This window comes from Ruditapes philippinarum, unplaced genomic scaffold (assembly GCF_026571515.1).
Source record: "Ruditapes philippinarum isolate M1 unplaced genomic scaffold, ASM2657151v2 ctg8343_1_1_1_1, whole genome shotgun sequence".
NCBI lineage: Eukaryota > Metazoa > Mollusca > Bivalvia > Venerida > Veneridae > Ruditapes > Ruditapes philippinarum.
Window position 1 is genome coordinate 5,827 of NW_026861594.1, and position 12,388 is coordinate 18,214.

The following is a 12,388-nucleotide window of genomic DNA, read 5'->3' on the forward strand; positions in this document are numbered from 1 at the left end:
TCTTTCTGGCATATAAAATTTAAGAACAGTATAATAATTATCAAAAGTGACTTTCATTGAAGCTAAAATTGTGACAATACAATGTATTTAGCAAGAAGATTTTTCCTCATTCTGCTAAAAATAACAACAGCCTTTGTAAATGAATAAATTATTCATATACTGTATATTTAATCAATTAACAAAAAAGATATACCTGAAACTTGAAAACAATATTTGGTATGACATTAGAAGTATTATACAGTAAAGGCTATACTTTTGTGCATATATTTTACATTAAAGGGACTCCACTGAGGTTTTTTGAGAGTCAGGACTGAAAAATATCTTTCCAAGATTTGTGTACCATTCAATGTACTGGTCATGACCAATAATGTAACTACAAATTTTCAGATCATTCTGGGTTTCCCTCACTCCAATTATTTTTTTGTGTGCAAATCCAGTGGCCTAAAAATGAAAAGCATTGCAGCACTTTTCACTCAGATAAGATTAAAAAGAAATAATTACTTAATTTAATTGAAATCTGCGTTTGTTGTAGCACATTTTATCATTTTAAGTGTTTTATATACTTGATCTATGTAAGAGTTTTAAACTTTATGATTTTTAGGCTTTTTAACCTCAGTGGCGCTCCTTTAAAAAAACATAACATTCAGAAACATTGAACATCATCATGCAATATATATTTGGACATGTATATGAAAAAAAGTGTCTGGAATATTATTGTAGAAAGTATATCAAGCATTTCAAGCATGTGATAATAAGTTACTCAGCATGGTGTTAATAATTATCTAATTTAACTATAGCTATTAAAGCCACTCCACCCAGATGCTAAAATGAAAAGAAAATCAAGTTAATACTGGTCTTAGTTATACTTTATGTGTAAATTTGTTACTACTGACCTCTTGTTTCAAGTCTATTGACAAAATCATCAATAAAGCATGATGGCAGAAATGGGGAATGTAAGTTTTCAAAACAAAAATGTCAAAATATGAACATAATACATTTAAAAGCAGCATTTTGGTATCTTTCAACGATTTTATGCTTTGTTTCTTAGCCTAATTTGAGTGAAAAGCGTTTAAACGCTTTTCAGTTTGGGTCAGTTTTTTACAATTTGAATAATTATTCTGGAAAAACCGTGTGCGCAAATGATCTGAAATATTGCACAAAGATTAGTGGTCTAAACCTACATCAAATGGTACAATTATCTGGAAAAAATATTTTCAGTCCTATCATGTCAAAAAACCTCAGTTGAGTCCCTTTAAAGCCATCACCATTATTTCTAAGTTTGAAACAAATCTGAAGCACATAAGAGAGATACAATAGAGAAGCAGAAATGGTGAAATATAAATGCATGTATTACAAAAGATGAGTCACTAAGCTAAAACCTTAGACTTTTAGAATGCATAGAAATATATCAACAAAAAGGGATATTATCACATGGGTATTTGTATACAAAACATTTGAACAGCAAAGTATGATATACATATAATGGTATTGTGTGTATTATAAGATGATACATGTATATAACAAGAACAATCAAATATTTTATTAAACATTTAAAGTGACATTATATGCTCATTTTTTTGCTGTCAAGTTAAGCTACATTAACTACATTTCATTTTGTATATACTTTATAAGATTTACTTTTACAATGGTGACATTTTAGTAAAAAATGTTTAGGATAAATTGTAACATAAGCCAAAGTTATAACAATAGAAGCAAATTTCAATAATTTGACCTTGATGGTAAAGGTCATTTAAAGATCAAATTCATATCATAATAGTTTAACATGTCTGTTTTATTATATGTGTTCTTTTGTCCAAATAAAAATCCAATCTGTAAATAAATATCACAGTTATGACAATCTAAGCCAATTTCAATAACTTTACCTTTACAGCCAAAATTAAGACTGCCTCGGTCTTTTTATAAATTGAACATCACTGAAACACTCAGCAGGAAATTTATAGAATTTAAGTGAGTCACAAGAGTTATTGATAATACATTTGAATTAAAATATTGAATTTAAAATATCTATGCACAAATGACTGTGAGTGACAAGATAACAGTCGAAATAACTTTACGTTATGTAAAGTTATTTTGACTGTAATCTGGTCAATCACCATTTACATATGGAAAGGCATATGCATAATGTCACTTGAATTATTAGGAACAATTGTATTAGTTACCAAAGAGAGTATATTGAGCAACTAAGTGATGGTAATACATGTGTACCTTAAAAAAATAGTTTGAAACATATATATACAAAATGTTCTACAATTTGTACAATTATGAAGATCTTTGCAACAATATAAGATTGTAACATTCATTGTTTGTCACTTTTCTCAATATTGTCGTATTCTTCTAGAAAAAACTCGGACAACATTGGCAATTCTTGAACAATAACATCATCTTTACACATAATATTGTACTCTTTTAGATACAGTTCTGAGACATTTCTCATACTGGTTAATGTGTCAATGATTTTTGTGAATCTAAGCTGAGATGTTGATTTATTTTGTGCATACAGTACCGATTGAATAAGATCTGCAATAGCATATTGTATTTTCTCAACTGCATAGCGGTTTTCAAGTTCGCATCTGTCAGTACAAACTAGAGTCAATGCACCTATCAATGCCTTCTCTTCCTCACTTAGCTGTAACTTTTGCCACCTGGTATACACATCACACAAATCAACTAATAATTCCCGAGACAGAAATTTATCTGCCATCTCCTCTATATGGAAGCCTATACCATCCTGCCCTAGATAAATCTTATGTTCTTTACTATAGCTCTCGTTCATTATAATAATGAAAAAGTCTGCCCTGGCCACCTTCAGTAACGATGACTGATCCTTGTATGGTAAATTATGAAACCCTGGGATATGCTTTGCAAAGTTACAATAGCGTTCAACAATGCCCTCCAAATCTTTACAGCATATTTTCATATCTGCCATTCTTCCATCAATATCAATGCCAAACTCCTTGTACAATTTATTGAACTCCTCTTTAGGGACAGTGTTCATACTACCAAACAGTTCAATTTTTTGTTTGTACCTTTCTGCATGAAACAGATGTCTTTCATAAATCTGCTCCTTTGTTTTGATATCTTTCCCATATGGTTTTATTTCATGCATAGCTTGCACCAGCTCAGATACAAGGAGTTCAGAGAAACCATTAGAAACATTTAAGTCCTTTGCATTCTGGCTTATCTTCCTGCCTATCATTTCTGACTCCGGATCATACTTGCTAGTTTCACATTTTTCATCAACCACAGGAATTTCATTGCCCTCTTCTAAGGAATCTGTTGCTACCTTTCCTTCAAGTCTATTCATATTCTTTATTGCTTCAGTTCTCTTAGTTAGAGTGTACCTCCCTAATTTAGACTTTTCCTTTGACATCCCCAAAGCCAAGCATTTTGCTAAACGACACCCTGAACAGTTACCCCGATTTCTATTTATAATTTCACACTTTCCTCCTCTTGAGCACTTATATTCTCCTTTTTTCTGTAAGTAACGTCGAAAGAATCCTTTACAAGCTTCACAAGTTATAGCACCGTAATGAGCCCCTGAAGCTTTTCCAGTGCATATAACACATGGTGGGAATGTCAAAGCACGTTTTACTTTCACTGACTTTTCTTTCTCCTTTCTTAAAGATTTTCCTATTTCTTGCCTTGCGTTTGGTGTGTCTGTAACATCTTCCATCTCAACATCAAATGAAGATTCCTTCTCTTTGTTTTGTCCATGATGCTGAGAAATGTCCATCAACAGTAAGTCACTGCCTTCTTGTTCCTGTACAATAACTTTGGTAAGATTATCATTCAGCATTTCAGCATTTTCCCTACTTTCACAATCTTCAGTTGGTAGGCTAGTTGGAGATTGCTGAGGTGTTGGTGGGAAGACAAGATTAAGAAAATCAACATGAGATGATGGTAAACAACCCTTTCTTTTTAAACGACCTCCATTTTCATCTTGTTGTAAAGAACCTTCACTAAGGTAGCATAGCTCTTGACTTGATGCAGAATCAACTGGACTGGGTGTTGAAAATAGAAATGGACTACATTCATCAAGGTTTCCTTCAGCCTCCATGATTTGATATGATATGCTTCAATTTCACCTACATAAAATGGTGGAACTGGTCAATGATTCTGAAATTATATTATGCAGTCTTTTAAAAACTAAATTAAACATTTGAAATAGTTGTGGTTATTTCTGATATAGTTTACATTAACCTAACTTTTAAGAAGCAATTAGTATTAAGTAAATTTGACCAGTTTATAATATTTCGACTAAAAACACATAATATATGCCCTGAAAACACTTAATACATTGTACTCTACTAGTAACTGGAAATCGCTCTTAGCCCATTTATAATATGACTGTGAGGGAACAGTGTCTCTAATTGTATCATACAGCTTTATTACATATTGTTGGTGATGGTGGTAGTTTTCACCCGGATCACGGCAGTAAGCCACACTGAATTTACCAGAGCACAGTTCAGCCACAGAATCGTTCCTGGGCAGGCTGTCAAGAAGTTTTACCAGTACTAGTGGCCTTCACTTTCACAAAGAACTGATTACTTGAACTTCTGTACATGCCAGAGCAGAGGTACAGTGCGAATGACCATTGAAAGGATTTCATAATCAATCACAAGCGCAGTCCGGAAATTGAACTTGAGTCACCCGATTAACAGTCCAAAGCTCTACCTATTGAGCTAGCCAGACGGCTTTTTATTGCTTACTGGTATTCTGGTACTCTTATATATCACAAAGATAAATTTTGACAATTACTGTTTTGGTGTACCTCATCCAACAGATAACAATTTATTACCTAACTTGGTTTATACAGAATTTATTTTAGTTTGATTGTGTATAAGCTAATAGACACACTTTGGAAGTAGGACACTATCATCATGATGTAGGAAGTAACAAATTATCAAATTATGAGGTCGACATTTCAAAATACAAAATCAGAGTTTATTTACCTTTCACACAAAACAAAAACTGTTACAGACTTGTAAAATAATAAATATACTCATTGAGTAACTGCCATGACCCAGAACTACAAGAAATTAGTTTGTTTACACGGTGGCAACCTATATGTTGTGTCATACATTTTGACCGAGACATAAGAATTATTTCCCTTTGGTTTGTCTTTTCTCCGTTTCTCCGATATCCGGTACGTTACGTTATTTTAACGATTCGGCCCACTGACGATTCGCCCCGTAAAGACTCATCCCACTGGATTTAACATAATGATTATTGATTTATTTGATTTGAAACTGTATATGCTTTAAGTAAATGTTGCATTTATTTGGCACCGTAACAATTGTTTATCAAAACTTCCGGAAACCTAAGAACGCCAATGGCAGCATCACAAGAGCATGAGGCTCACATTTTATAATGTATTCAACTCGTTCAATAAATTCAGTCTTGGACCTGTGCAACCTGTGTATTCGTTTTCTGTTGCTCACTGGTATATTATATCCTCCGTGTTGTGTTGTACAATGTACCTGGTTGGTATTTGCCTTACTGTTGTGTCTTCGTTTATTTGCCTAACTGTACGTGGTAGTGTTATTGTAAAGCGAGGTCACTGTAGGTTCAAAGGTAGTATAATTTGCCCACTAATATTTCACGTGCATGACCCTAAAATCCCCGCGAAATATTTTCTTTCTGTAGTAAAATATTTCCCTTCGCAAGCTCCACAAAGTACTGATAACTTAATACTTTACAGTATAGTTGTGTGATAAAAGTCGTTACTTAATAGTAAACTTGAACACGTTTATTGAAAGTTGTTAGGCCGATCCTCGTAAGAATTTTACATATTTGTAACGTCATATTCTTTTTCCATTGATGAATTTGATGAAATGTGTAATTTTATTGTATTGTAAATAAAGTATTTGTAATTTCCTTTGCTTTTTGTTTGTAGACTGGATTTTATATATCCGATAATAAAAGAATTAACTAGAAGGAAGTCTTCGATTATTAATCCCCGGTCACACCTACATGCAAACCTCCACCAAAACAATTAAAGTATATAGTACACTAAAACAATCAAACACCAAAACAATTACAGTATAAATCTATTTATTGTATATGAAAACTCTTGAATTAAGATGTTAATTAAATTTGTTTCACTTTTCCGCAACACAACATTGTTTTACCTTAACGCATCTTTGTAACGCAAATTTGTTTTACCTTTCTTTTTGTATGTTTCATACAAATATGATAATAAAGATTATGTATTCTGTTCATAAAAATATAATTCTTGAAATTAATAGGTAGGATAAATGTATAAATTTAGCAAGTAACTTTTGGTACCTCTTTTCAAATTAAACAAATAATTAATTATAGTCTTTGTTCGCTACGTAAAAAGTGTTGTATTTCCTGTAGTTCTAAGTAGATAAATGTGCCATATTGAACTTTGGAAAGATGTAACAATGAAAAATCCAGAAATCTCTTAGAGAATTTACAAATCACTCAATAAGTAATTAGTTTATTGAACAATATTAAGGGTTGGTAATCGTTGATCAAAGGGTACTATTCACATTACATTTAGGGTGACCGCTAGACAACCCTAAATGGCAAGTATTTGAGCTCTTATGAAGAGAATCACACGGTTATAAATGCATACTTCATGCAAATTGTAGAATTTAACAAAAAATGATGAAAAACCTTGGAATTACCCAAAAACTTGATTTTCCATGTTAACACGTGCCCTAACACCGATTTTTGGTGAAAAATTGTTGTTTTTTGACATTTTTTATATTTTTTTAATTAAAGGATTTTTCTGAAGATATTCCTGGTAATAGTGTAACAAGTGACCCTTTGGCAGGTATATTTTTAACCAAAAGGTCATGATAACTGGGACCTTTGTAAAAAAAACTAACATGTCAAATATCTCATTAGCTACGGGCTTTATTTTACCCACGAAAAATCAATATATTTTCTTATTTAAGTTTATATAAATGACACCAAGACGGGGCCAATTTTGATCCCATGCAGCGATTTCTTCAACTATTGTTCAGGACTAGCTTGTGATATAAACTAAATGTTTAAGCTCACCTCTGAAGACCTTAAAATATTTAACTTTATAAGTCTATTTTTAGCTTCTACCAGCCTCAAACCAATTACGTAAACTTTAACGAAAATCGCCTGGCAACCACTCCAGTGAAGCTTGTTTAGGAAAAGGTGTTTTTAAACGACATATAAAGCACGACAAACGACCACAAGCGCAAACATCCGAGCACAGCAGCATATGCCTCAAGATTTATGCTAATATTCATGACAATTTTGAAAATGCATGTTAAAAAAATATTGTGATATGATCAAAGAAAGTAATTTACTGATTGCCATATATTCCAAGTAAATTACCAAAAGGAGATCAAAATATGTAAAAAAAAGCCCTGTAGAAATATGGTGATAAATACTGCATAATCAGTCAATAATAGCACATAGCATAATTATTACTTGAATCTGTTTACTTTTCTTTAAATCTTGGTACATTTTCTCAAGTTTGCTTTTCTTGAACATTTTTTTGGCTCATCTGGAGGCATGCAGCTTAAAATAAATAAACGAACTTTGATAAACTATTATTTATTGTAAATACTAAATGGCAACAGAATTATATATGTTAACAATAAAGAAATTATTAACAACTACTTGAAATTACGACATGCAATTTGAACTTAAGTTCAGCGTTATACGAGTATTAAGAATAACAAGCATTTTTCACAATAATATAAAACCGTATTTCTAACAAACAAAATATTATGCTGTATCAATGTTCTACCACCTACAAAAAATGAAACGCACTGTTCCATTTTTACATTCGCATTTCGTTTCTAATGTACCATGAAGGTCACAGTAACCAATGTGCCCTAGGCAACAATTTTAAAATAGATATCACAATTTGTTCATATATGAAAGTCTGTTCTGTCATGATATCGAACAGTCCAGCCATTCAGGTAGCTAACATAAGAAAACGTGCATCTTTTTAGGGGACACAGTATTATACTTCTAGTATGTGTCCTCCACAAACAGGTACATGATACACGGGATTTCTTCCAGCATCAATGCGTCATTACATATAATATTTTGTTCCTTAATGAACAATTCAGACATTTCTCGTGTTTTTATCAAAGCGTCCATAATCTTTGCGAACCTTTTCTGCGAATCATGCCGTCTCACTTTCTCTATGTATCGTTGGAGCAGCTTAGTAATAGACAACTGTGCTTTTTCAACAAGGGGACGATTTTGCAGTTTGCATCGATCAGCAGAAACTAATGTCAAAGCACCTATTATTGCTGTCTCTTCTGGACTCAAACAAAGTTTTTGCCAACAACAATACATTTCACATACAATTGTTATCAAATCCTTCGAATAGAATTTATTTACCAAGTCATCAAAATGGTAGCCATGTCCATCCGTGGAAACAAATGTTTTATAGTCGTCGTTGTAGCCGTCGTTTGCGATAAGTACCATAAAATCTGACATTGCAATTTTCAGCAGGTTAGACTGGTCTTCCTCGTGCAGATCACTAAACCCAGGAATTTGTATGGCAAAATTCTCATAACGGCTCGCTAGTTCCTCAAAATCTCCGAATTCTATTTTCATATCAGCTATGCGGCCATCAATGTCTATTCCAAATTCTTTGTATAATTTGTGAAATTCTTCCTTTGGGACAGTGCCCATTTTCCCAAATAATTCAATCTTTCGCTGGAACATTTCAGAAACATGTCTATGGCATTCTTGTACTTTTTCCTTTGTCTTAACGTTTGGTCCATATATCTCTAATTCATCCATGGCTTTAACTAGCTGTGCGACAAATTGATCATTAAAAAGGTTATCAGTATCATCTCCGTCAAGTTTAATTAAAGGAGCCAAATGTTTTTCATGGGTGCTTTCATCAAGGTGTGATTCCTCCTCCAACTTTTTCATTCGAATTATCGCTTCAGTCCTTTTTGTTGAAGTATATCGTCCAATCTTCGACTTTTCTTTTGACATGCCAATATCTAGGCATTTCTGTAAACGGCATCCAGAGCAAATTCCTTTTTTACCGGATGTAATTTCACAATCTCCCCCTTTGAAACATTTAAAATTTGTTTTCTTTTGAAGGTGTCGTCTAAAGAATCCTTTGCAAGCCTCACAAGTTATCGCACCATAGTGTAGACCAGATGCATTACCGCTACAAATAAAACATGGTGGAAATTTTAAGGATCTTCTTGACTTCTTATTTTCTGTATCATTTCTCAGATCATTTTCTCGCAGAGTTGTTTTCTTTTTTAAAGACATTTTAGCAGACGTTCGGCTTGGTTCATATAAACTACTTTCTTCTCCATCAGTTTTCTTTTTTGTGTTCGCCTGATACATTTCGTAACAAGTGGATGAATCTTCAGTAGTAAATTTGTTCATTCTCAACGAAGACTTTAACAAGTCATTGGGGATATCTTGATCCTTTAACGTTTCGTGTAAGATTTCCGGTGAATAGGAGGCGTCATCAATTTCTGATCTGATCTGACTTGAACTTTCAGGAGATGGTGGTAATATCACGTTTAGAAAATCTATGTCATGCAACGATGCGGCACCATCATTATAATTGTTGCACTCGTTGAAATTTTCTGTAAAATTTGGGAAAGTAGATTGAGCAAAACAAGACGATGGGGTGGAAATGAAAGTCAAATCTGAAACAGATTTGTCCTTGTCGATTTTAGCGCCCATCTTTCAATCTAGCTGGTGTTTGTATTCAATTGAATCCTGAAACGAAAGCAGGTGTGTAAATTATTATTTGAACAAAAGGCGATATAAAATCTCACAATAAAGTGTGGATATGACAATAACACTCTGGTAGAAAAGTCGCATTTACTTATTGTACATAATATAAAACCATGTCAAATTTATTCGTTAACACAGACTTATGGCATGACAATTGACACAAAAGACTTTTATTTGCCAGCACAGTACCGATCAAATACGGTGGTGTTTGTTTAACGCTAGCGGCAATATTGTGCCAGCAGTATTAAGACAGGTCCAGGCTCCGTCCTGTTTGCTGATGACATAAATTTTAGATCCCTTTTGAAACTGACAACAAACGAAAAGCAGGTGGAAACATTTGCACATTTCAGCAATTTTTAAGTTTAATGCACATATCATTTCGTTTAACAGTTAAATAAAAGATGATATACCTTATATTACAATAAATATAGAATGACATTAAATAACACTAAAATTGCCTAGTAAACGTTCCCATGAAAATTATTTCACCACGTGTTTTATTTAATATTTTCAAAGCTGTTGCCACCCCAATTAACCTACTGTTTATCAGGGTGTCATACACTGAGCGTATCCATACACATTTTAAGAACTTAATTAATTAACTGTTTCGTCCAGATTTATAGGTTATTATCCAAAAAGACAAATTATTAATATGTTACAAATCTTTTGAGATATATACCGTCTTATGATTTAACATTAACAATTACATGTAACTAACATCCGAGTCACGTGCTCGACTGATTTTCTTCCTACATTTTATACGATTTTTAATCAATGAAATTCTACATAATTATGCATAACGTAATGCCCAACCTTTTTGTTGTTCATGAATAAAAAAAAACCTTGTCATGCAAGAAGCATATTATGAAATATTTGCAATTAACTAAAGATAGCGCAAGGGATGGTTTGAACAGAACCATAAACACTAGCGTTTTTGTCTAGCTGGTTTTTGTGTGTGCTTCTTTTTGACATTGTACTATATTTTGACATGTCAGAATTTTATAGTATGTCAATGATTAGCTATAGTTAAACATGCTATAGTTTAGATGAAACTGTTTAGATTTACAATCCGTCTTTCCTTGATTTAAATAATGAAATTAGACTTACCGTTACTATTAATTTGCGATATTGTGATTTTGTATGTCCTTAAATTTCGTTTTAATCCAGGTTTGATTTAACTTAACCGTATACAATGAAATATGATGTTTGCACTACTAAAGTTAAAACATCGGGATTTTCCGTACACTAGGTAAATAGATACACGGACAATTGCGAATCATAACATTGTGACGTTAAACCTATTTCCAGTATTTTTAGTATTCAATTATGCGTGTATTATATTTAGTTTAGTTAAATATCTTGATATCAAATGAGCCGCGTCACGACAAAACCAACATAGTGCGTTTGCGACCAGCATGGATCCAGACCAGCCTGCGCATCCGCGCAGTCTGAACAGGATCCATGCTGTTTGCTATCAGTTTCTCTACTTGTAAAAGGGTTGGCAAGCGAACAGCATGGATCCTGATCAGACTGCGCGGATGCGCAGGCTGGTCTGGATCAATGCTGGTCGCAAACGCATTATGTTGGTTTTGTCGTGACGCGGCTCATTTGATATCCAGATATTTAACTAAACACTAAAAATACTGGTTTTTCGGAAGGAAATGTCAAAAAAAAAGAGAAAAATGTATAAAATAAACAGAAAAATCTAGTTTTCCGATAAATAAATGATTCATTTTCATCTTGTGGTATGAAAAAGTCATGTTTCACTCGAGGCTACCACCACTCATGAAATTTTTATTTTATACCACTCGATGAAAATAGATCTTGTACTAATAGAAAAAACTTAAATATCCTCTATTTATTGACTTCATGGACCTCAGTTATATGGAACCCTGTAAGGATCACCTTTAACGCTAATTGGAAATCTCTCAAACCTTTCTGTAGAAAATGATTTTAAAATCTTTGTTGCATCTCTTTTAATGATAAAACATCCATGTCTTAGTCATGCTGAAATGAAAGAGTAGGGGAAATAATGACAGTTTACAGAAGAATGTCATGATGGTTCAATCTCGCTCACCTGAGAACCATAGCTAGAAATGGTTTCAAGTATCACTGTACACTTATGTATCTTTACCGCCTGTGACCTACTAGAACATTGTACTTGTTCAACAAACTGGAACCGTTTATATATAGCTTTACAGACTTCCATCAATAGCACTAGTTATCATTCCAGTAAAGTTTGGTCAAACTCTAGAGAAGTGATCAAACAATAGAAAATCGGCATATGCGATCATAAAATCTCTGAGCACATGGTTGACTCAGGTGAGCAAAACACGAGAAAGCGTCGTCGGTATATGTACTTTTATGAAGTTCATTACTTCATGCAATGTAATAGGATAAAAAACTGGACATAAGTGACACAGAAATGACCAGAAAACAATATTTGTTCTGTTGACCACAGACCACATTTGTGTGAAGATTGATTACATTTGTACATGTGCAGGACCATTTTTCAGTCCCAGTTTTACAAGATACCACACAGATCAAAGGCAGTGATCTTCTGATACTGAATAATATGTTCAAGCTCTCTGCACGAGATATCTCAAAGAATACATAGTAATGACTA

The 12,388-nt window shown here is 33.2% G+C and overlaps 1 protein-coding gene across 1 annotated transcript; it reads right to left on the minus strand.

The window, feature by feature from the left end:
• Positions 1-535: 535 nt before the first annotated feature.
• On the minus strand, positions 536-11,025 carry LOC132716261 (uncharacterized). Its single transcript, XM_060699495.1, has 3 exons — positions 10,870-11,025; positions 8,009-9,744; positions 536-4,094 (listed from the first exon to the last, which is right to left on the minus strand). The coding sequence occupies exons 2-3, from the start codon at positions 9,706-9,708 to the stop codon at positions 2,318-2,320; spliced, it is 3,477 nt and encodes a 1,158-aa protein (XP_060555478.1). The 5' UTR covers positions 9,709-9,744; positions 10,870-11,025; the 3' UTR covers positions 536-2,317.
• Positions 11,026-12,388: the final 1,363 nt, after the last annotated feature.